Source organism: Pseudopodoces humilis, chromosome 6 (assembly GCF_049639895.1).
Source record: "Pseudopodoces humilis isolate 2021_Gansu_Grassland_sample_001 chromosome 6, ASM4963989v1, whole genome shotgun sequence".
NCBI lineage: Eukaryota > Metazoa > Chordata > Aves > Passeriformes > Paridae > Pseudopodoces > Pseudopodoces humilis.
This window is the reverse complement of record NC_142205.1, coordinates 13,305,858-13,332,666: the sequence shown is the minus strand read 5'-3', so window position 1 is coordinate 13,332,666 and position 26,809 is coordinate 13,305,858. Positions and strand designations below refer to the sequence as shown.

At 37.0% G+C, this 26,809-nt stretch overlaps 1 protein-coding gene across 1 annotated transcript; it reads left to right on the top strand.

The window, feature by feature from the left end:
• Positions 1-26,493, top strand: CLNK (cytokine dependent hematopoietic cell linker). The gene is made up of 15 exons (XM_088056787.1): positions 1-82; positions 2,486-2,648; positions 4,333-4,409; positions 4,680-4,725; positions 6,955-6,983; positions 7,291-7,310; positions 8,752-8,880; positions 11,739-11,766; positions 14,890-14,908; positions 15,951-16,014; positions 17,136-17,176; positions 19,578-19,711; positions 19,954-20,031; positions 20,164-20,319; positions 26,157-26,493. The coding sequence occupies exons 1-15, from the start codon at positions 11-13 to the stop codon at positions 26,283-26,285; spliced, it is 1,185 nt and encodes a 394-aa protein (XP_087912913.1). The 5' UTR covers positions 1-10; the 3' UTR covers positions 26,286-26,493.
• The last annotated feature ends 316 nt before the right edge of the window (positions 26,494-26,809 follow it).

Genomic DNA, 26,809 nt, shown 5'->3' with positions numbered 1-26,809 from the left:
TTACTACAGAATGGGACCTGCTGACAGCTTTTCTCCATTTTATGCAGAAAAGAGAACTATTCCTGATAACACCTATCATTCTGTAAGTACCACGTGTTCTTCCTAAGATTTTACCTTTTTATCACTTCCTGATGTATGTTAATATCACTTGGGCTATAATACTAACAAAAAATGCATTCATCACTGGATTTTAATGCAAAATAAGGCATGAGAATTGTGAAATACAGATGAGAACTTTTACTTTTTTTTAGTAGGATCTAGACTGGAGAAGTGACTCACTTGCCAATTCTCCAGTTATGGGCTGAATCTAAAATACACCTTTATCATAAGATCAGGTAAAAATAACAGGAGTCAAGCTCAACAAGGATGTAAGTCATAAATCTCAATATTAAATATGTAAGCAATACAAATGAAAGCTGAAAAACAAACAGTGGACATTTCAGTGTCTTTCCATTTGTATCCGAAATCTGGGTTTGAGTTTCAGTTCAGGCATATAAGAAAAGAGTGTAAATACCTTTTTAATCACAGAAGGCTGAAAATATAGCACAGAACTATGTTTTAATAGAAAAGTTGGACAAATAAAGGATGATTAATGAAGTTTGATGCAATCAATACTTTGACTGCTTCAGATTTCACAGAATGATTAATAACAATCAGATACTACATGAAACTAATACCAAATAGAAGGCAAAAATAGCACAGAGGAGAATGGGGAAAGAATGGTCAGGAAATTATTTACTTATGCTAAGACACTTAAAATAATTATTTAAGAAATTTCTGAGATATTAATTTATTATCTTTGAGAATTCTCCAGGGTCCTGAGTTCCTAAAATTATGGAAAAGAACAGTGGTTACTGCAATTTCTTCCAAGAAAGAAAGTAAATCCTGAGGATTTATCTGGTACCTGGAGAGACTATTATACAATCTGAAAGCATATTTTGGAAATAATAGATCTGATCATGCAAAGAATTGTTAATCTGAACATGAAGAACATCTCATCAGCTCCTCAAACTAAAAGTAATTTCCTTTTCAGCAGAAATATGACTACAATAATGAAAAAGAAAACCGTAAATGTGATATATATTGATTTTTATTGCACCTCTGATATTTCCCAGAAGACAGTCTCACAAGTACATGCCTGGTCTAGATGAAAGTGCATTTCATTCAGATGAAAGTGCTTGCACAACTGATTGGAAAGATAGCCACTCTCAGCCTAGCTGACAGTAGTCTGCTGTGGAACTGGAAAGAGTTGTTCAGAGAAGCGCCTGAAAACCCACGTACCCTGCAGGGGTCTGTCTAGGGTGTGGTGACATTTTTATGTACTGTCATAAAGACAAACCTCACCCTGCAATGTACTGTAAAGAACACTTCCTGGAGGTCTGCCTCATGCTGTAACGAAGATGTGTAAAACCTGGAGTGAGCTCACAGGAAAGTAATACTGGGGATATGAGATTCAAAGTCTTTTTGTCTCTGGTTGACAATCCAGGAAAGATTTAAAGTATATTTGCTTAGTGAGAAGAATAAAAAAAATATATATAATTATAGGCATTAGCATAATGAAGTTTGAAACAAAGTGGACAGTAATCAATTTTTTTAGTGTCCTTGGAGAGTAAAACAAATTGGTTTAAATTTTAGCACTCAAGAGAAAAAGCATGAACTGAAAGGGCAGTTAAGTGGTAGGAAAAGATACATCAGAAAGCTATGGACTCCCCATTACTAATGAGAATAAAACAAACATCAGGGAATAAATCTGAGAATAAAAGAAACATCAAAGATCCAAGTGTATGGATGCACCTACACTGTTGGTAATGAAATATGACTTCTAGAGGCATGGAGTACATGTTACATATACATGGAGCCAGCAGTTATGTTACAGTGAGTGAACAGTGAGGATGAAGGGTGGAGCAGCACTCCAGAACACAACCTTAAACAAACCCATACAAGTGTATGGACACATCCAGAGACATCCTGAGTCACTCTCAGCACCATATTTCCATGGACTCCACTGTTCAATACATACTAGCACATTCACTTGGACTGCACATTTGTTAGCACAAATTCCCCAAAACACCGTATGTTTTTATTTTGAAGCATGACATTTGTGATGAGCTAGTTAATACATTCTTGCAAGTAACATATGTAAACAGTCAGTACAATACAAATACCACATGGATAATATTAAAATAAAAGATACAGTTTCAAATGTCTGCAATGATCATAAATTAAACACTCTCATTATGTTTCAAAAGCAGAGGCAAAATTCAGAGAGACATTAAACTGTCCCCCAAATGGCTATTTCATGAATCTAAATTAAAAATTTAGGTACTCAAACCACTTCCTCAACTACTGTCCAACCCTTCAGTTTCCATCAGAAAATTTCCCATGCACCAAAATGTCTGGTTACAGCAATCCTATATTTCTACACTGAAATCAATCTTGAACTTAAATTTATTTGTATTATCTGTGTATCTCTTCTTCTATCCAGAGCAAATACTTGACAATGAAGGGCAAGAGTGACTTACAGTTTTCCTCCAAGCTATCCGATGAGGAGGAAAATATGTACGAGACTGTAAGTTCTTCAATGCTGGAGGCCATGGATTCTTTGAGAATCCTTCCTGCCAAACCTCTACAAGAATCTGAATATGCAGGTAACATTTCCTGTCTGTGGAAACTGAGCAAAACCTAGAGTTATATAGGAACACTACAGACTTGGAATTTTCAGTCCAGATGTTTGGGTCTTTTAATTAAATGGTTCAACTGGTAGGCAAAAACATAGAAGAGCTTTGTCTCCTTCTTCATATTCAACAGTTACCCTGATTTTCATTAAATTTTACTAAATTAATAAGTACACACCGCTTTTTAATTTTAGTATTACCTTCATGGGATAAATTCTATTATCCCATTCCACATGGAATGTGAAAAATCTGGCTGATCAAACCCACAGCCATTTCAGAAAATCTCACTGCTATTTAAGCCTAGAAACCTTTAAGATGGAAAACATATTAAAGAACACACTAAACTTTCCTTCAGATGATAATGTAGTATTCTTTCTAAAGGTGTTCTCTGATGCTTTAAATAGCAGTAATAAGCAATTACTTTGAGTGTATTTCTCAAGCATTCTTAACCTTGTAAGGTTAATCACCTTTTGGTTTACTAAAGCTATTCTAAGTAACATTTAATGTCTAAATATAGAGCCAATTAAAATCCCATTTATGGAAGTGAAATGTCATCCTAGCTGTGCACTGCTCCAACCCAACATAAACACTCTAGAGGTTTTAAATAGTTAAAAAAATGGAGGGGAGTCCTAGGTGAGAAAGGCTGGAAACTATAAACCAGGTAGCTTGCTCCAGTTCACATCAAAGTCAGCAATGACATTTGCTACTCATTTTTTGTGGGAGTTTGTTTGATGTCTAAACAAATAGATGGATTTTAAAGTGAGTAAATTTATCAGTCTGTGAAAGGATCACAATCAGTCTGAACAACCAGATATTTACATTATGTTCCAAGACTAATTTGTCTATTTTATTTGGAAACCTGAAGTGAATTCCAAATACAGTTTTTATCTTAGTAGGAAAAACTTTCATTTAGCAGTCAGCATCTTTTGTTGCTCATGTAAGATTGTCCTGAAATAGCCAAAAGACATAGTTTTTGTTTTGTGATTTCAGGTAAAACACAATAAACAAAAACCTGCTTTTTGTCTGTGTATTATGCCCAGTAACTATAATGTGACAAGATACAAGAGCAAGGAAAGGACTGAAAATATATTTCAAAAGGGTAAAATTCAATGCTATCATCTTTAACATCTTTTCCAGATAAATACAGTCAAAATGCCCTTGAGATGTAAAATTAATGACTGAAAAACATGTTAGTATACAACATGAACACTTCTTTTTGTTGGCCAGGAATGCAGCTTTTATTAAAAGCTAAAAATTAAAATACAACCTAGAGAATAAAACCCCTACAACAGTCACAAAACCAGAACAACACGACAGCATTGCCAAGAGTAAAGGTTCACATGAAAAACAAATTTAGTAATCTAACCACAGTTAAGGTCAAATATCTGCCTTAACTGTTTACCAGCTTGTGAAGGTTCTTATTTATAACCACAGTGGGGAGGTTAACCATAAGGGTACTTACTACCAGGGTCATACTTATGTCCTCCATACAGCTGTTAAAAGGGTTGTAAAGTCTGAGGGAAAAAAGGAAAAAAAAATTTCAATGAAAATGGCGAGACCTGACCTGAAAGACACATTTTGAACATTAAGACCCCCTCCTTTTTCAAACAGCATATTACTGAATTACTCAGGCTTGATTTTTCTTCCTCTTTTGCAGACAAACGTTGCTTAAGGCCTTCAGGTACCACTTCCCCAACGAGTGAGAACCCATCTCAGCCCCTTCAACACTCAGCTGTAAGTAAAGATACTAAACTGTATTCACAAATGATTTCCCCTTTTCTGTAATACCCCCCAAAGTGCAGGCTATTTAAAATCTTAGCCACATCACTCGCCCAAGTTCCTGTGAGCTGTTCCTGTTTCACTTTGCACAATGCCCTTGCCTCTTGCTTTCCCTTGCTGACTGTGGGTCTCAGAGGCATCCCAGCCAGGAGCAGCGCCCTTTCTACTGGCCATAGCTACAGGAATGATGACTAACATCACATCTTTATTCTGGTTTATTAACAGATTTGCACACTTGATCCGGAGGGGAGAACAGTGCCAAATGTAAGAGGTATAATTAAAAAAAACCAAACAAACCTACCCATTTCTGCAAACAGAAATAGCAATTGTTACTTCCACATTTACCTTTTGTACTTAGGCAGAGATCATATGTGATATAATAGACACAGTTTTCAGAACAGCAGCTGCTTTCCAAAACAATCATCCTGCAAATTTTGCAATTTTTTAAAATTTTTGCAACCCTTTCAACTATCAAACACTGAAGTAATTATTTACAGAAGGAGACATATTTTATCTCAGGAGTTCCCATTCCTACAGGGGGAGGAAAAAAACTCTTCAGTTTAAAAATCAGATTTTCCTTTTCACCATATTGTAAGGACAAAAGGGGCAGGGAGAAGCCAATGTCTCCTGAACTCTTCCACCAAAAGGTTACAAAAACCTGTTGTGCTTTACTTCTCACAGTGTACTTCTTTTTCACTCCCTACCCTTCTCAGGTTTTTTCCATTAATCTATTGTAAAACATAATCTAATAACTATTTTTAACTAGTAATACCAACTTCAGCAATTCCCAATAAGGACTTACATCCTAGGGGGATGACTATTTAAAAGGGCTCTCTGACAATGTTCACCTACTCAGGATATGTTAATTGCGTGGTACATCCCCTAGCATATTTTTTTCCTCTGCTGATTTACGTTTAACTCTAAATTTTCTTCAAAATCCTTTAATTTTGAGTCCAAAATGTACCTTTAATTTTTGTTCTGTTTCTTGCGCTGAAATCAGAGACTATCTTATTGTTCAATAATCTAAGTGCCCAAATATTAAATCCTCTGATTGAGTTTTACTCAATTTTAAGATTGTTTTAAATCAGGTTTCTATACACTTTTTTATATTTAATTAACTTTGGATGAAGCAGTATATCATGAAGTCAGCCACTGAAGGATTCAATATCTGATTATCTTTGAAAAGAAATGGTATTTTTTATCTTACCATTTTCAAATCTTTGAACCATAAGGTAATGTGGTTAAAAAGACTGCAACTGCCAAGCCAAGAAAATGTGACCCTTTTGTGTTTGCTGTAACAGCTGATTTTTAGGAAGTAGTATAATTTGATCAGCCAGAAAAATAACTCAAAGAATTCCATGTAAAACAGCATTTGCTTTTTATCCCCTCTTATTTCACACTATAATGCAAAATGTAGAGAAAGAATTCCTACAGATGATGAGGAAGTAAGCGCTATACAGTTTGAAAATGAAAGTTTAGATTGATTCCTGCAATCAAATCCCCATGTAGCCTGGAAAAAAAACTGAACTGAGAAAAATTAGAGTAAGCCAGCTTAAAAATCCGCAGAAATCAGTAGGCAAGGACAGTTTGCCAGTTTATCTAAAGCTTTGAATTCCACCAGGACTTAGTAGGTTGGTTTTACATGTCTCCATGTGATGTGTGCTGATGTTAAGATGAACCATAGCCAGTGCAGGCAGGTAAATCAAACTCCAGTGTTTGAGAACACAACTGATAAATATTTTTAGTACTTCCTGAGTGAATAGTGCTTATAGAGGACATTATTATTTTTAGATAATAGCTACACCGTTTCTAAATACATCCTAACATTTTTTCTCATGCCCAGTGTTATTAAGTAGCCTTGCCACAAGATGGCATGAATAGCACAGAAGACTTTTTTCAGCAGTATTTTCTAGAAATGTTAAACGTTTACAGTATCATTATTTTATTCAGAGCAATTTGCTATGGTTTAGTTGAAGGAGAGCTTGAGATCTGCTGCATGTCATTTGCATTAGTTAGGATTTCAGCACGTAGAACTTATGAAAATAATTTCAATATAGCAAAAATAAAGTAAGATTTTTTTTATTAGTAAGATGTTAAATAGTAATAAAATCATAATAAAAATAAAATTAGTAAGATGCTAAATAATCAATCATATTTTGGTATATTTGGAAAAAAATAGAACTGATTTCATTGGTTTTCAGTATTTTTTATAAATTTCTATATAAATATAAAAACAGACAAAAAATGTATTCCTAACTCAATAAGCATATATACATATTTACAAAGTCTCTGAAAAATATTTAAATTTACAATACCTGAATAAACATCACCCTCAAATGTTTCATTCTGAAAGCAAGAGCAGAGTTCTGGAGGTAGAGCCAGAGGAAGACAAGGAATGGAGTTGGACTGCCCATAATAATAACAACGTCAGAATAAAGCTGTAACTTCATTTATGAATTATATGGGTAGCAGTCTACTAAGAATTATTTGTAATTTTTAGGAGGAAGAATGAAAACACATGGATATCAGGTAAGCAGCATCTCGCATCAATTACAATTTTTACTGCCATTTAATAGATTTTTAAAAGCAGGCTGCCATTTTGCTAGCACTAGCTAAAGGAAAAGAGAACTCCTATGTGCAGTCCTACATTATCTCACTCACTTGCACTCACATGAGGATGTCTTCTATTCCTCAGTGATTTTAAAATGGCATGTTGTTTTGTGCTGTAGAGCACATAAACCCTTTGACACTTAATCTAAATTCTTCACATTTCTCTCTAGTAAACCAAGGGGGGGAAAAAACGCTTACAGAGATTTTTGTTTCCTCTCTTTTCCAGGAGCCTACACCTCCCCCACGGTAAGATCACATCAGAGATCACTTACCTGAGGTCCCCAGGGAACCCAGTGCTAATGAATGCTCACATCCATCTGTGCTGCTCATGGTAATGAGGTGACTGGAAGTGAGCCAGCATCCTTTTATGCTGGCTCTCCTTCGACTTACAGGTTCTGATATGGAATTAGGGAAAACAAAGCATGAGCTCTAAGTATTCACAGCAGGAGTTCAGGCCTGCATCTTCAAAACCAACTTGGCCGTGCCTATGGACAAGTCAAAAACACAGAAATATTGAATCTGGATCAACCCAGATATAAATTGCTGGGGAGAAAAAAAAAATATTCCACCAGTTTTATTGGTGCCTTAGGCTCTGTTCACTGTGATAATATTGACTTCATTCTCACTTAAATCAATTTGCCAATGCTTTTTGCTACACATCTAAATCATGTATAGAAATCAACTGGAATATTTCCACTTACTCCCACAGAAGATAGACCAAGCTCTACTCCAAAAATGTATTTTTCTATAATATGCCCACAAATAAAAAATTAATCACTTCTTGATTTGGTCAACCTCAAATAATAACTGCTATAATTTTAAAAAATCCTATTTTTAGGATTTTTTAAGGTCATCTAGGAATGGCAAGTTTATTCCTCCATGCCTACACTGACTGATCAAAAAAATATAAAAAAAAATTAAAATATTATTAGCATTACTTATTTAGATTTGATTCTAAAAAATATGAAATGGCATAAAAGGGCAGTAAAATTTCACAAATTCAAAACTGTAATAGTGCAGGAATAAGAACATTCTCAATCCATTATTCTATAAAATTTCACTATTTGTTTGTTTGTATTATGGTGGCCAGAATGGTTCTTCATTCTCTCACTTGACTTAATTTGAGTATGTGCTGTGCAAACACACAAGGCTCCCTGCCCAGGAGCCCGCCACTGCAGGCAGTTCTGCCAGGCACCTTGGATGCACCCACCTCCAGTTTTGTCCAGCCAACTTCTCCAGTCACAGCTGGGCTGTGACTGCCTGGTCTCAGAGCACAGGGCGTGCCCACATCCCTCAGAAAACAGCAGGCCATGTTACCTGTGACTTTTCTGGGCTGAAGAACATTTTCCCCTCTGTGTCTGAAACTGCAGTGTTCCCTGGCTGGACCATATACGCAGCCATACCCACCTGGAAATACCCACACTGCAGAGCTGTACTTGGCACACACAAGCACCATTTAGTGGCACAAAACAGAGCATAGTCACACCTTGCAAATGTAGATTATCCAATATTACTATTGCTGTTGAAGGGTCCTGAAGAGCTGGATCTGGCTCAGCACAAATACATTGAAATACTCTCAGAAAATTCCAGTCACTTACTTCTACAACTTGTGCTTTAAAGTTCTTCACAATCCCTGCACATCCTTTATTCCCTATTAGCTCTTCAAGTTCTCCTTTGACTTCTCTAGGCCTCTGAAGATGCTGCCAAAGCAGTATCAGCCCCTTCCTCCAGAGCCAAGAATAAGCAGCCAGGTCTTTCACAAGAGGAACACACTCAGCCAAGATCCCACCTTTCCAACATCAGCAAAAGTCACAAGGTACAGTGCATTCCTCATCTTCGTTCCCTGAGAATCAAAACATTCTCCCTGCTCAAACCACAAAATTTTACCTCCATCACACCTCTGCTTTTACTTAAGAAAGTTATTCTTTAGACAGCTGTGAATAATTGAGAGAAGTGGTATTTAGTATAACGTGACACTGGCATTTTTTTAAAAAAAAAACCTGACAAAATAATGGTAAAGACGTAAAGGAGTAGAAAAGTAGATAGAATTTTCACAAACACATTAAGATTTATCCCATTTTTTTTTAATAATATTTACAGGTCTTGCAATCACTTTTAAGTACAAAAATGCTATTTACTTAGCACAGCTAATGAATCAAGTGATGGGGAAACACACTCCACATCCCAAAGACATTACATTGAGCAAAAGAAATGACTCATCTGTAGGCAGAAGTCTGGCTTCAGCCCATGAGACCAATGGATCCAGGCTACGAATCACTTCTTGCCCTTTCCATTTTGCACTCCTCAGCCACACAAGGCCCGTGGTCATCCAGCATCCTGACATGGCAGTGAGGATGAGCCACCTGAAGCACAAACCACTTGTGCCCAGCTCTATGACCCTGCACAGGCTTACAGCACGTTATGAGTCTGGTTGCTTTTTCCACACAACATGTGCCTGGCCAGGTGAGCACAAACACTCTCTGCTCACTGCCACATATGTACATGTGCTCTTGCTGTCTGACCAAAATGCACATTCCTAACGGGCCACAGTGTTGGGCACATGCTGGGAAGAGGAATGACACAAATCCAGGGGACACAGGGTATGATGCTCAAATGACTCTTGACAAAAACCCATAGCAGCCAGAAGCTGTGTCAATCTTGTCCATCCTTCCTTAAATGATTTCAATTTCAACTCATCAGGGTGGAATTTTGCTCCATTTTACAGAGGTCACTTCAAATCCCTTGGGGGGAAAATAAGCTTACAAATCAAGCAGACAATCTTTTGCTAAGGTTAACTATATACTTAATGAGTGAGCTCTAATTGGTTGTTGGGGTGGGTTTTTTTTCCTGAATGGTGCTTAAATTTTTTCATGGATTAGGTTCCAAAAGCTGTTGGTTGCTAAGACATTTTATTAATATGAAGTAACTTCATATTCAGATGCAAGACCTGACTGATCTCCTCCCTTGGCAGGGCAGCACAGATTGAAAGCTTTGTGAGAAATGTTATAATCTGTGTTGCCCGCAGATATCAGTATGCAGAGCACTTGGATTTAAAAAGTCCTATTATAAAGCCAAATTCTGTAATATAAATACATGTCATGTCTATTGTACTAGGGGTTTTATCACTTGAGTAAGGCCGAAGTGGAACAGAATAAGACCACACAATATTTGGGAAAGGCACTTGACAAATTTCCCACAAGCACTTCACTCAAAATATTTCTTACCCATCCTCACTCCAGTTACAGCTTTGTAAAGAGAAAACATACATATGAGCTGCAGAGGGAAGGAGCACAGCACCACAGCTTACAGTCCTTTGCTAGACTGTAAGCAAAGCTGTCCAACCACAGATGTGATTTAGGAATGCAAGTCCTGTTTTCCAACAAAATTTGGAAGACTTACAAAACACATCATTATTTATACACTCTAAAAAATATCTTCATAAAAAAATAGGCAAGTGCAGGGTCTTGGAATGTATTTTAGAAGCTCTGGTATGATTGAAATTTTTATATGCCCATGGTAAGGAGGCCATGCAAGGGCCTTGGAGGTGGAGGCTAGCCCTGCAAACACATCTTTAATGTCACGGAACTTTACCACCCACCCAATGTCCTGAATATGGGCTTTCACACATAAAGTAATGGCCCTGAAGACCAAGCTAACAAATTGAAGAAACTAACACAAAAACAACTATCCAAACCAAAACAGTTCCTCTCCTTTCTCCTAGCCTTCTTGAATAATACAGATAATTCCCAAATTTCTTGCCTCAGGTCTCCCTGCTGATCAATGCTTTCAACACAGGCACAAGGAAGAGAGCCCTTGTCACCGTTGAAAAATAGCTCCCAGGGTTTCCTGTACCAGATCTTCCTTTTGTCTTCTGACTGATTGAGCAAAACATCTCACTGCCATATTTATTCAATCCAAGAGATAGGCTAAAAAGGAACTAAATCTCAGTGCCTTCCAAAAATTATCAGAAGCTTATTCACACCTCATGCAGCTAAATAGCTTGTAAAATCTGGTCTTCTGTCTCTTTTATTAGGAGATACACGCTGCTAGAAAGCGTAAGCTTTCATCATAACCAAAACATCTAATGGAAGACGTCAGACTCAATAGTTTGTCCATTTTTTTTTGGAGGGAGATTATTTCCTTCCAGGGAAAGGATGATACTGCTGTTGATCAGGCATATCAGGAGAAAGCAGAAAAATACTTTAACACCTACTTAATCAGGTCTATGAGGAACATTTTCTACTCATCTTTCCCTGGTTTGCACCTCCTTTCCTCTCAGCTCCATGAGTGTTTCATTTTTTAAGTTCTTCAGTCTTCAAGGAACTTACTTCCATTTATGGCTGACTCTAAAGTGTGTAATAAGACCTTTTGGCATGAGATGAAAAGTGCTGAAGTTGATGCTCCTCTTTTTCCCCAGTGTAAATACTTAACAAAGTTGTATTATACCATACTGAATTCAGTGGACACTATTCTTTTTTTAAGGATGTCCAAGATAGTTCTCCTGAAAATAATTCATATAAAAAAATAAACAGCCTCTGAACTTCTACAGCAGTAACAAAATCCTTCCCTTGTAAAGGCCTGTTAGTTTTCAGTGATGATGTAATCATCATGATGTACCCAAAGTGATTTTTTTATCATACTTAAATGTTTTGTATATTATTCTTTCTTTTCCAGACACTCATCTGTTAATGAATCAAATAAAGTAAGTATTCATTTTGTGTATGTATTAGGACCATAAAAGCCAAGCACATTCCACAGCTACACAGCCTCTCTTGTAATAGTATTTTAGCCTATCAAGTTAAAAAAAACTATGAGTCCTATTAGCTTTGTGTCACAGAAGTATCCATCTTTAATGTGTGTTGCAATTTCAATACTGCTACTTCCTGAATGGGGCAAGTTTCTGAATTTGTTTGAAGAGATAAAAACATAAAAACGTAGTGCAAAGCTACCTATCCAACCTTCCACATAAAACATCTCTCATAAGTGCCTGATGTGCATGCCTGTGAAGAGCGAGCAGCAGGAGACACTCTCCTTCAGACAGATGCCACAAACTTTTTTACAAGCAGCAAACTGAAATGATAAGGTCAATGGAGCAGTGTAATAGCATGAACGTAATATAAATAGTTCAAATACAAGATGATCCATTTCAATATGAAACAAAAATGGATACATTTTAAATCCAGTTTTAACAGTGCCTGCTATCCCCCAGCTCCCTTTTGCCTCTCCTTCCCCACTCACTCTCTACTCAGACCAATGAAGCAAAGCAGAGGAAATGGTTAAAGGGAGTTTAGTTATGACAAGTGGTTTCCTATAAAACTTAAGAGACAGTCCCTACAATCATGCAGAGTGTTAAAGGATATTTGTAAAATTTGGAAAGAGGTTATAATTTATAACATTTTGAACTTCTTACCAAATGTTTTACTTCATGGACTAATGTGTTCCTACTCAATTAGTTTTAATTTTTTTTCTCATTAAAGGGAACAGAAGAAAGGAATCTATACTAGCTAATCCCAACTTTACTTCCACAGCAAGCTGTAGCACAATCTACAGATTTGTCTAACTTCTAAATCCATTGAGTTTTCCTTCTCCAGTTCTGACTGGGAGACTGCCCCAAACCTCACTCCTCTTGGTTAGATGCTTCTTTAATTTGAAAGATGGTGACAAAAACATGGTTTGATAGCAATATTGTAATCAACACTTAATGCTTAAAAAAATGATATACTGGCAAGAAAGACAATATTAAAAAAAAAACAACAAACTTTTGCCTTGGATACCGATTCATTACAAACCAAATATGAAAACACTCCCAAGAAAAATAAATATCTTACAGCTGTAATTAATATTTCTGGCTGGACACTGTACAGCTGCACAAATACTTCAGCTCTTAACAGGCTCTTAGTTTGGCTACATCTTAAGGAGAAATACTGTGTGTCTCATAACATGCAAAAGATAAAATTTAATTTTGATCATTTCCCATTCATATGGATATATTCTTATGTCCATTCATATGGACATATTCTTCCTCTTCCTGGAGGAAGAGAAGACAGAGTGTGCCCTTTTCAGGGCTTCAGACACCAAAGAATAGATCAATAGGTTTGAGAGGAGGACTGCCCTTCACCATAACCCAGACACACTGCAGGAGAGAAGCCTCTTGAAATTGGAAAGGACAAAGGCAAAATGCTACCCAAGAATGAACTAAACCCTCTGATCAGCTTAGAAAGGCCTGGGGACCAAAGGCTGAACATGAGCCACTGGTGTACCCTTGATAGCCATAAAGGCCAACAGCGTATCAAGCTGTGTCAACAGCAGCATTGCCAAGAGATCAAGGGAAGGGACTATTCCCTTTTCCTGATCACTCATAAGGACTATTCCCTTTTCCTGATCACCCATAAGGACTATTCCCTTTTCCTGATCACTCATAAGGACTATTCCCTTTTCCTGATCACTCATAAGGACTATTCCCTTTTCCTCATCACTCATAAGGACTATTCCCTTTTCCTCATCACTCATAAGGACTATTCCCTTTTCCTCATCACTCATAAGGACTATTCCCTTTTCCTCATCACTCATAAGGACTATTCCCTTTTCCTCATCACTCATAAGGACTATTCCCTTTTCCTCATCACTCATAAGGACTATTCCCTTTTCCTCATCACTCATTGGACAACACCTGAGTACTGCTCAAGGCTGAAGCTGACAGAGCAGAGAGGGTCACCAGGACAGCCAGGACACGCAGCACCTGTCCAGTGAAATGAGTCTGGTGGGATGAGATCCCTTTGCCTGGAGAGGGGACAGCCTGGGGGAACCCAACAGCTGCCAGTCAGCGTCTGAGACATGTTTGTCAAAAAGGCAGAGCATGGTGTTTACAGAGTGCACAGTGGAAGTACAAGAGACAACAATCTAGAAATTATGAAGATTCCAATCAGAAATAGGGAAGAAAAATTAATTATGAGTGTCCTGAGTTTTCCCAGACAGGCTGTGAAATGTGCATTCTGAGAGGTTTGCAAGGCCCAGCCAGTTAAAGCCCTGAGACCCCAGGTCTCATCTCACAGCTCTCCATGCTTTAAGCAGGAGCTTGGGCTAGGACCTGCCTAGGTCTTGTCCAGCCTGAATAAGACTTGAAATTCCTAAGTAATAGGTAAACATTACTGGAGAAGTAACTAATAAGGAAGGCTCAAAATGCAACATCTACAAAGAATAAACTATTTTTCTCTTTAATGTTTTTGAATTATAGTCTTAAGACACATCAAATTAACAAACAAAATAATTGATATTTCCATCATTTTGATCTGTGAATCAAAATAATTCAGAAATATAGTGAAAGTTTAGGAGTCAAACTCTGATATTTAGAAACCTATCATTCTTATTTTTAACATAATATGTTGGATTAAGACTCTCCACACAGTGATTTTGAATGAAATATCTGCCAAGACAGTAAAAATAATTGCATTGTCAGTTAAGGAGCCTGAAAGTAAGTGACTGATTTTAACCTTTGGATAGTGTCTCTCCAGTTAACCATAATCAATCTCGATTTAATACAAGATCAAGAAAGGAAAATCATATTTTAAGTTAAGCAGATACACAATAGTTATATGAAATGGTGATCTTTGCAGTAAACCACATGTTCAGTTACACGTCTATGAAGTTCAATTCTCATTGCTGCTAGTAGACTGGTATCAATATTCAGCCCAGGTTTTTGACAAAGTGATCAGGTGATGATTGAATAAATTATTTTAAAACTGGTGGGTAACTGGGTCTGTTTGTTTGGTAAATTCAAGTTATGAATCCAAAGAAAAATATTTACTATGCTATCATTTTATTATAGGCACCTGGAAGAGAGCAAGGTCAGTATTCAATAATATGATAATAATTTGTTGTCTTTCCTTTATATTCCAAAACTAAATATCCTACCATTAAAATTCTAACTGTAACAAGAGACATCCCCCAAGTATACATCTGCTGAGAACAGAGAGTTCAAGAGACCTCAACAGTTGCTGATGAGCAGCAGAAAAAAGGAAACTTAACTTGGCCTTAGCTGCAGCTATTTGGGGAGCCACGGTATCACATTTGCCCTAAGCAAATGTCTTAAGGTATTGGGGAAAATAAGAGTGCTGGTGCCTAAAAAACCAAGAGAAGGATATCCAAAAGAGATCTGCACAGAGGGTATCACCCTTCTCTCAATCTTGCTGCTCTACCATTATTTGAGGGTGAGAATTTTGAAATAATGTTTTTGAAAATCTTTGGGCTTTTAAAGCTAAAAAAAAGTTAAAAATAAAAATTGAAACCTCCAAAGTTTAAAAACATGCCAGTTCTTTAGATGTATATACAGCTTTGAAAAAATGGCTTAAACCACTCACTGTGTCCACATGCACGAAGGTCCATGACAAACAACATTACTCCAAAATACTTTGAAGATAGATACAGGGTACATGGCTTTCATGCTGTTTACACTTTGTGTTAATGAGTTCATAATTTCCTCTGGCGTTTCCTTTTGTGGATTAAGGCACCATTTCCTGATTTTCAGCAAGAAATAGAATTGACTGCATTAATAAATTCAATGCCTATCCTGTCCTATAAAAAGGATTTATGAACTCTCCACATACTTCTGCTTCAACATTCTACATGATTTACTATTATGTTAAGCCATATTTGGCATCAGCAAACCCTGTAATGTCCCCCATGTAACATTCAGTACTAGCCCAAATGTTTCCCACTGAAACCATTAGCTGAATCATTCAAGCCAGACTGATTACAGCCCTTTAAGGTTTTCTACTGAATTGCTTCACCCTCGTGTATGAATTTACTTAATTTATTTCACAGTAGTTCCTTGATGCTGTCAGTTACACAAAAGAAGAAATATTAAGTTCTTATCCTTTTTACTAATAGTTACAACTTTGGGGAAGAAACCTGAAGTATCTTTTCAAGCACAACAACATCCTCCTGAAGCCAGGTAGGAAAAAAATGCCATGAGTTTGTACTGGATGCTTCAAGGACTAAACATTCTGCCCTAGAAAATTATACCTCACTATGCAGTAACAGCAAGATGATACCACTTTCTGATGCCATGCAGTGATATATTATGTTTTGCCCTGATGTATGACAAGAACCATCTTTGGGAATTGCTTTCAAGCTATTGTAATTGCACAGCCAATTTTTATCTTTAATAGCATGCTGCTGTATTACATTTCTGCTGCTATTTCTGTGATAGGGTGTTAAATATATTGTATAAAGAAGCTCTGCTATCTCCAGCCCCAGCATTTCCTCTCCCCCTCATTTTCTATTTTTATTTACAAAGGATATACACCTGGCTTTCCAAAGGTTGATCATTCTTCCACAGAAATCCTCTGTAGTTAGACCTACTTTGTTTTTCTAACCTATACAAATCTTTCCTTTCTAAATGTCTGTACTATCTTTTCTCTTGAAACATGCAACAAAACCCCTAAAGTATAGGAGACAGCACAGTAAGTATATGAATGATTTAACATCTTTCCTAGACAAATACAGAATCTCTCATGTAGTGCTGTTTATAACAATGGCATTTCTTTGGGATAAAATTATGGTATGGAATAAATATGACCATATTAGTGACCCCTAGTATTCTGTTTCTTCTTATGCTTTTGTTACGTGAAGTTATTTGGTCTATATTCCTCCCAGTGTAAAAAAGCAAATACTAACTGGCCACTCAGGAGCGGTCTAGAAAATCAGAACAAGCATGGAAGAACTGCTCCCTGGGTCTTCCTATGGAGGCACTGGGAACATCAGCTGAAATTAGCAGTGAACAAAAGCAAACTGTGCATCACTGCACATGCAGTTAAAATGTGCAACTCTTATGGAGAGTAAAAAAACCAAAACTCCGTGCAACTTTAAAAAGTGGCTCATGAAAAAAAGGGAAATCTGTCAAAAGACGCTAAATACAAAAAATACCCTCCAAAACCTGGCCCAAAGCTGCCATCAGTAAGAGGAAGGGGTATTCTGGGGAAGAACAGCTATGCATTTCTCTCTAATTTGACTTACACTGCCACCAGAAGAAATATTTTTCTGACATTACTTTTATTCATTGCTTTTTCCTAGCCCTCAATGTACACAGAGCTCTAAAAACATCTGCAAATCAGGTAAGAACCAGAGATTGCTCTGAAAGCCAAATTAAACATGGAAAAATAAGGAGTAAGAGAGAGATTCAGGTTGCTATGCTTGTATGTCTGCACTGAGGATTTTCAATGCACTTCCTACAGTCCTTGACTACACAGCACACTTTTACTCTGCTGTCACTGCCTCTGCAAATGCCCTTTTTATCAAGGAAACAAACCTCTAAGCTGTGCCAAGAACCCATGAGTGTGCAACACGAACTTATGGTAAACACAAATACCACCAGGAACAACATATGGACTGCATATTTTGTTCAGATCAAGTAGGATTCAAATTAACTTTGGTCACTGCCAGGCTAACCAAGCCCACCTCCCCCAGCTTTGCTTCACAGGCCCCAGCTCTCAGATTTTGGTGGGTTCCCTCCATTGAGCCACTTCCTTCTTGTGCTGGGGTGCAATTCCACACATTCTCTGGATTCCTACTAAAAATCTTTCTTTACATAATCCATAAAGCTCATCTAGGTCTCTGTTTGCTGCTACCACTTCAGACTCTTCCTATCATCCCTACCAGGGCTTCTGCTCCTTCAGGCTCTCTGGGAGAGCAGAGAATCCTTTTTCTTCTGTCAATTCCTTGCCCTCCTGAAGCAAGGGAGAGAATAAATATTGAGCCTTCCCCCTGCTACCCTTTAATTGCCTTAAAGTCTGTATTTGGCTTAAAAATACTTTAAGAACAAATTTAATTTTATTAAATCTAATTTCTTGACATGCTGTTGTTAGCTCCACCTCAGCCAGACTTGGTACATAAGCATTGCAAGAGAATTTTACCTTTCTTGTCCCACACCTTAAAGACATACCAAGAAAAAAAAATCTGCAAAACATACACAGCACAGATCATAAAGCAACAATGGTACTAGCAGTGAGGTCTCTTTAAAAAAAAACAACTCTGGGGATAGCCACTAAAAATGCATTGTGAACAAAAATGCTAAAATCATGATCCAATAAGCTGAACGGGAAAAAAAAAAATCACATTTTGACAAGTCAAAGTGATTGCAGAAACAAAAGGTTGATGTCTGGTGCCAGCCCTTTGAACAGTGATTTCATTACTGAACAGACTGACTGCCTGCTGAAGATCATGGCTCTTTGTCTACTGCTATCAGTTGATCTTGTTTTAAAAACAAAAGTAATGCAGTTATAAATCAGAACATGGTACATATATGAATGGAACAATGAAAACCGCTGCCCCTCTGTAAAAGAGTCTTCCTAGTAAAATTTAATATGCTACATACCGGCATAAAAATAATAAACTGACAAAGCAGGAACAGATAAAGCAATAAAAATACCACCCTTACAAACAACACTGTCTCTGGTGACAATAACCTGAAGGAAAAGATGGAAGCCATTGATAACCACATTTTTCTCATTTACTTTTAAAATGGACACTGGATCATTTCTCCCACGAGCATTGCATGAAACACACAAAACTGTTTTCTGTTACACAGCAGAATATGGTGGTTTTTATCTTCAATTAACAATTTTTCCCCATGTTGTATATCTGAAAATTACATTTGATCTTTACATTGAAAAGGAAGCCCTTGCTTTTCTCAGGCTGTTTCTGCTGCATGCTCAGTCAGCCCAAGCCTCCCATATTACACGACTTCTTGTGTTCCTGACCCAAGCCCTGCACTCCCTTAGCTCCGCAGAGACCTGTAGAGCTGGGTCTAGCTGGTAAAGGGCAGCCCTAAAGCCACAGCCAGCAGGGAGAATAATGACAGAATCACATTTGCTTTGGGAGAAGGATTTCAGCTCTTCCAGGCCCCTGCCAGCAGCACTGTATGGAGCAGACACACACAGCCAAAGACCAACAGCTCCTCCTTAATGCGAGAGCAGCCTCACTCCTTGCTCCTGAATCTGTTAACTGAAACAAGTCACAGAGCAGACTGAAATTCTCCAGCATGGAAGAACTTCTGAATCATCTGAGGTTTCAAAAGCTCAGTAGAAACACTGCTAGTTGGCAATGGAATAATGAGGAGCTTTAACAGCAACTGGGACCCAACACAAATAAAAATTACTCAAAAGGTGAAAGTAGAACAGAATGAACCATTATCCTTGTCCCATATTTAGTATTTTATTTAGCATTTGCTGTTTTATTAACAGTTTATTATTTTGCTATGTGCACAACAGCCTGTCAGATTGAAGTCAATTAAAAACCGTCAGGAAACTAATGTGGTAAATCTCTGGGGCATTCATCTGAAATCACTGATGCTGCATTAGCACAAGACCACTTGTAACTGGAAACTCTGAATTTTAAAGGTTAATATCACAATGCTCTAAAAGTACTATTCTCGAAATTACTAAGTAAAATATAGTGTAAAATTAAATTAGAACTTTTAAGAATGCAACTCTTTTCCTTCTGAATTTACTTTTACAGGTTCCACATTAAGTGTAGATAATTTGAAAGTGAGGAAGCCACTACCTCCTACATCGTATGCAGCATGCAAAAATAAACCAAAACATCTGCTCATAAAACAGGAAATGCAATCTCTTACCCAACCCACTGAAAAGGTAAAGACCAATTTTGCTACATAAAAAGACAAGCTTTATTTCAATATGAGCTCTTGAAACCACGGATAAGAATTTAAATGTTTGATTTGATTAACACTTCCTAACGGGACTTCTCAATATACATGCACTACCATTATATGCTATGCTGAATGTGCTTTTAAGGCAGATTAGATACAATCTGGTTTTGCTTCTGCCAGTTGTTGTTGATTTTTATACACTGATTATGCTATCTTAAAATTAAGGATTTAAACAAATGTGAATGGTATGTTGGAGAATATGATCGCCACAAAGCAGAGAAGATACTGTTACAGAAAAACATTGTAAGTACCATTTTATCTCAAAACCTGGGATATAAACTCCTGGGGGGAAAATTTCGGTAAGCTGTCCACAATGGCTTACAAGTTTTGTTGTGAACTAACCATGCAACCCATAATTTAAATCTGTATCAACAGGATGAGACATTCTTGGTTAGAGATTGTTCAAAGAAATCAAAGGCTGAACCGTACGTTTTGGTTGTTTATTATGGAAGAAGAGTATACAACATTAAAGTACGTTTTCTGGAAGAAAGCCAACAGTATGCCTTGGGAACAGGGCTCAGAGGAGAGAGTGTAAGTAAAACCCCATCTGCTGTTACAGCCTGTAGCTTTTATGTTGGACTTCACAAGTTCTTAATACTAAATACTGGTTACAAACTCTCCCACATAACAAACTTGTTGTTTTATTAAAGTTTCTTTCACAATACCCTAATTTTAAGTATGTCTCAAGTTTCAAGCAGCTTCAACATAATAGCTTAAGACCAAATTTTGCATACCATGCTCAAATTCAGATTTAAATCAATGCAAAAATTTCCTAAGTACTTACAATACTTCTATCTACTCTAAGTAGCACCTCCAAAGTAAAAAGGAAAGAGAAGTTCTACTTTTTCTGGTATAAATATTATCTTAGCATATTTTTAAACTTGTGATAATTTAAGCAGGAATTTAAAAATATACACAGCTCCACATACCTGACAGCAGGACCTGGTGCTATGAAGCAATAGGACAACATTTGTCATGGATATTCAGAAGCAATTAAATCATGTGGGTACCCAGCAACCAGTTTCTCAGATATGGTAAATTTCAATTAGAAAATCCCTTTAGACGAGCAATGATTCTTTATATAATTAAATTCAATTATAGTCATGATAAGAGTCTAATTCTTATTCTACATATACGGTTAAATAATAAATGCTGTATATGCAAATCTTTCACACAAGAAAAAATAAAACATTAAAACTGAAAGTCAACTCTATAAAAATGGGATACTTTCAAAACAAAACTAAGAAAAACTAAAAACAAAACTTAACAAAAAAGAATAAAAAAATAAAAACACGACATAAAGAATGCTCAGCTGCAGAGCAAAAGTGCAAAGCAACAAACTCCTATGGGTTATTAGCTGTACAAGTCACTGACAAAAATCCAACTTAGGAGAAGCTGCAAAGATTCTGTTATAAATGAAATGCAGCCAAATTTATCAATAAGAATTTTATTGAAAAATTTGCAAAATTGAGTTATGGAAACAACCACAATCATTGTCAGTGTTAAGCCCAGGATCGACGCTGGGTGAATTCTGAATCAGCCTCTGTTGCACTGATTCTCCCAAGTTCACAAACTGTCTTTAGGAGAGCTGAGTTTTACAGAGTTTTTTCAGCTTGAGGCTATGCAGTTACTGCTGATGAGTTGTCTGAGAAGGACATGAAGTTTGAGCGGGTTTTTTTGGGAAGCAGGCTTTGAGATGTACAATCGTGGTGAGTTTTTCTCAGGAGAGGGAGTCTGAGTAATTTTTCAGGAAACCCACATTGAGGTGCATTGTTTTAGAGAATCAGATCAGGTCAGTATCAGGCATTAATCGCTGGGTCTCAGAGCGCTTATCTTGCTTGGGTGGACCCACCTCTTCTCAGTGTTACCTTAATTGCTGGGTCATCCTCTCACAAATTCCTGGTTTTCCAGCAGCTGCTTTTGCAATCTCAAGCTGCTTGTGTTTTTTTATATAAAACATGTTTTTATACTTGATTTTATATGTGTACAATAAAACACGATTTATACCAACATATATTACAATTCTGTAGCAGAATCTTCAATTATATCCTTTTTATGCACTTCAATTCTTTGCAGAACTTACCTTTTGTATAATAGACTTTAAAAAGCCTGGTATCAAAATGATGCAAGCTGATTTATGGCATCTGATGGGTCCAAAATTTATATTAGAATTTTTATTAGAAAACATGGAATAGGATTCATGAGCTTTCACAAGAGGAACAAAGTTTACTGGCAAAGCTGTTCTTCAAGGACATTGGTTTTTCTCACACAAAACAGGGGAAAAAAATCCTTCATTATGCAAGCAGAATGAAACAGTTTGGAAGCTAAATGGTTGCACACACCAAGAATTATACTAAAGGTATTGGTGCTGCTGTAGTGACCATCAGTTTTCTGTAAAGCACTGGCTGCATTTCTGAACTGCAACTCCCAGATGATTTCCTGGAATTTTAGTATGACTTAGGAGAAAGCAAGTTTAGTTTTCCATAGCTCTGACATTGTTTAGTCTTCCTGTAATGGCTCTAATACAAACAAGCTCGGAACAGAAACAATGAGAGAAATAAGACATGCTACAGCATAATGGAGTATGTGTGTATTCTCACAAGAAAATAAAGACATAGAACTAAATTTTCATTACATTAACAACTTTAACAATTAAGGTAACTGGAAAATCACTTGAACAGTACATGAACAATTTTCACTGAACTAAAAGGAAGAACACAATCCCTCCCATCTCAGGAAATACCAAAATATATGACTTTGTTGTTTGTTCCAATTTCTGCACAGACAGTACATATCTAAAACAGTGGGTCTGGACTGACAAGTCAAATTGCAAAATACAACTCCAAAATAAGTATTCCAAGCATCTAGTTAACAACACAGAGTGAATCCAAGACTTGGCTCTACCAGGCCAAATCTGTAATCATGACTGCCTACCTTATGCCTTCTTCTTTGAGAATTCCTTCTCTTTAACTCAAATCTTCCAAATCAAGCACAACAGAAAAAAAACACAGAATTTCTTTGCTGGTCAATTAAGTGTTGTGCCAGGGAATCACAATCACGGCAATCCTATGCATGAAAATAGAACTGGGCACAAAGAACATATGCAGTAATGAACAATCAGTGGCATCAACATTGCTCAGAAGAGCTCCGGCAGTCTCAAAGGGTTCCCCAAAAAGGCTCTTTCTTGAAAACTGTCACCTCAATTTTTGCAGCTCATCTAAGGGGTTTTTTTTGAAAGTGAAAATACTTTGTAAGGCTGTGAAATATTAGCAAATTGCTTCCTTTAATTTTTTAGTACCCATTTAAAAGCCTTCCAGAGCACTCTACTTTGTCCCTCTGCAGGGATACCCTTTGTTTCACCACATCTTGCAGTGCAGCCACACCTAGCTGCTCTATCTAGATTAGCTGAATATTCCCTCTTCACCAGCCAAACAGAAAGAAACCTAAACACCAAGGAATACGTGCAGACCTATTACATTTTTCCCCAGACAGTGATTTTATTCAGAGGTTTGGTCTAAACAGATTTTCTGCAGTGTGTTTTCACTTTTGAATTAGTCTATTTTCATCCATTAAAAACACATTTTTCCTTACACATAATTATTCAAAGTTTTTCCTATCTTATTGCAACCTTTGATTTTTACTATACAGCCTACAAGTTGTTAACATACTGTATCATCAAATAATGTTTTAAATTAAGTTATTTTTTAAAATGCCATTTAACTCTCATGAGTGCTTTTATCATTAGTTCCCATGTAGCCCTGTAAGGTCATAAGAGGGGGGAAAAAAGAGGGTGATGATCAGATTTTTATGGTAAAAGTAACTGAAGTTCCATGCAGCTAAATTAGTATCAAACTCTAATACAATAAACAGAAAGGTAAAAAATAAGAAAATCACTTACTCTCTTAGTGGAGGTACATCTTTCGCTAGCTATTTAGCCACAGATGTTCACACCTACATACATACTTGATATACCATACTGAGCTTTCTAAAGGCCGAATTACATAAAGCTATAAGGATCAGATCCTCAAATGGCGCATACATGGAATTTAGGAATTTACATTCAAGACTGGTATTCTGAGCACCTTTTACCTGGCTGTTGCCTTCCTCTACTTGACAATTTCACTGTTAAAGATCCAGAGATCCCTTTAACACTGGCTTTTTTTCATAATTCTTTTGAAAATGATTAAATACAAACCTTGCTCATATTTAAAGCTGATCATGATACGAAATTTACGTATTATTATCTCTTTCTCAAAACTAGATATGCAAAATACATGGTTTTAGCATGTCTGTAGCATCAGTCTCAACTCCCAATGTAATGAAAAATGTGTAAAAATGAAAGGCAGAAGTAGGCTCCTCTTCAGCTTGGTACCTGCTTTACAAAGAAGTCTAGAGCAGAGCCTGATGTGTATCTCTGGATCTCCCTTTTCCAGCCACAGATACTCCAGCCTCACCAATGCATTTGCAGCTGCTTTTCATCTTCAAACTATCAGTCACAGCAGTCACACCATTTCACTGGATTCATTTCCATGTGATCCAAAAAGATCAGCTCCACCTACCTTCAGCAGCCACCAAACTGGCCTGGCCAGTCCAAGCAGGTTCGGGAGCACTTCCACAATGCCTCAATGCCTCCCACTGACAGGGGTATTACTGCCAGGAAAAGAGGCACAACAAACAGCCAGTACCTTCAACTGAGAGATGTTTACAAGACAAGTATCTTGTCCACAGCCTAAATGACAGCTCAGGGATGAATGGTCTTTCAGGATATGCAACACAGCCCAAAGTTATACCAGCTTCCCAACACAATTCAGAACTGCACCTTTCATGAGCAACCCCTGAGACCCTATTCCCATCTCCCCTGAACAGTCTGGAGACCTGCAGATAGGAAATTCCTACAACAGCAAAGATGGGCTGAGTATCTTCACACAGTGAAGGAAAACAAGTCAAATACTGAATTTTCTTTATCTTTACATCTTTAGGTGTCTTTATACCTCTTTACAAAATATGGAGATCCATTAAAAGAGCCGAGGACATAAAATTCTGAGACATTTTTCACCCATTACCAAAGAGCTACAAAAATGAACAACGTGGCATTAACCTAGTGAAGCCTAATTAAACTTCCAAAGCAGATGAACAATTATAGTAGACCTTTTGACCTCCCAACCAACAGGAAAAGAATTGGTACTGGAAGAGTTAATTTAAATAAAAAAGTAAAGATTACTTTCATAAGGCATGAAATACAGACCACAGTTTTGGCTCAGTTTTCAGTAGCAAGAGTGACTTTGAACGTAAGACAAAACAACAAAGTAAAACAAATGCATATGAGTAAAAATTATCAAAAGTTTAGAAAATTACCATATGGGCTTTGAGATCAAATAACTTTCATCTTAATACAGGAACAGTTTCACCAAATCATATCGTTAATCAGATTCTGTTGTTACAAACTAGGTGTGAATCAGGTGGGGGTGAGAGACACTGCCTTGAGACACTACCAGGTGTAAAATGAAGAGCCATGCTTACAGTAAATGTTATATAAATAGGTGATAAGTATTAATGTCAAAGTAAGCTTTCATTACAGTGTGCAGTTTTGGTGGTTTAATACCAATGAGTACAAAGACTAGCTCAAGAGGAAAATACAGATATGATGAGAGCTTTGTGGTGTGATAAGAGCTTAGAAGGTACACACAGGGAAGAGAAATATTTAAACTGAACGACTACTAATAATTGGAATGGGATTCTTCCACTAGGGCAGATGAGAATAAACATCTTGGGTAGCTTTCTGTTGCTGTTTAATCAGGTCGGCAACCTTGAACCATACCTTTATCAGTTTAGGAGTTGTTTGGAGAATGTCATTTTTTGGGCATGAGAGAACAAGATGCTTCTTGTTCCATACTTCAAAGGGATTCTATAGCAACTGTCTCAATGAACTGAATGGGAAAACAAAGTGTATTTTTAATAAGGTACACTGAAACTTGCAGAGTAAAATATCACATACTGCTAATTAAGTCTAACTTGTGGCAGGAAAAAGCTAATAACAATTTATGGTTGCTTCATCATCTCAAGATCTGGCATCACATCTGGCATCACAACCTCTTATAGGTGTTACTGCATTACCAGGGCTTAGACATGCTCCCTTTTTGCCCTAAGGAGCTAGTTGATTTGTCCTGCACACGACAGAGACATAAAAAAGAAATACGAGGACCAAAATATGGTGCTTTTCCTTTTAGAACTGCTTTCATCTAATCATAATTCCATGAAAATTCCATACCTACTTTTAATACTGTCATTTGCAAGTCTTTTAATGTTATAGATTAAATCATCTAGCAATTTCATTTTTCAGTCACTGATTACTATCTTTTTTCCCCCAGAAATTTAATTCCGTGGAAGAGATCATAGACTTCTACAAATCCGTTCCCATAACACTCATTGATGGAAAGGATCAGTCAGGAAACCACAGAGAACAATGCTACCTCAAACATCCATTCAAGTCACGCTGACGTCTTCTGCCTTATTGTCACTGATTCATCTGTACAGATAAAAATAGAACACTTATTTAGATGTCTCAAGAATCAGATTTGCCTTTTGAGCACAGAGCTCCACACAATATAATGAAGCATTCCACAGATCTACTCCATCTTTTGATTGTTGCATTTTCACTTTGAGGATACAAGAATATGTCAACATATTAAATGACAGGAAGGTGTTGAGACCAACTTCTGATACGCTGACAACTGACCAATTTGCTTATCTTGCACTCTACCTTCTAACTTAAGATGAAAATGAAACTTGTCCTTGCTTACCTAAATGTCACTGAAACTTCGCTGAGTAGCAAAACCTAATAAAATATACCACAGTCATTAAATAAATATTCTTGCTTTTAAAAATACACATGAAACAGTGTGTCATTCTCACTGTCTAATAATTTCATGTGGTGTGCATATGTTTGCTCAACAACAAGCTGTGCTCAGCTGCCACTGAAGTTAGTGTCATATGATGCTTATAGGCACTGGAGACTTTAAAG

Excerpts from the sequence above, each read along its gene's own strand:
- CLNK (XM_088056787.1), top strand. The coding sequence starts at position 11 with ATGGGACCTGCTGACAGCTTTTCTCCATTTTATGCAGAAAAGAGAACT. Across the intron at positions 2,649-4,332 it reads ACAAGAATCTGAATATGCAG|ACAAACGTTGCTTAAGGCCT; the intron begins GTAACATTTCCT and ends CCTCTTTTGCAG. Across the intron at positions 7,311-8,751 it reads GAGCCTACACCTCCCCCACG|GCCTCTGAAGATGCTGCCAA; the intron begins GTAAGATCACAT and ends TGACTTCTCTAG.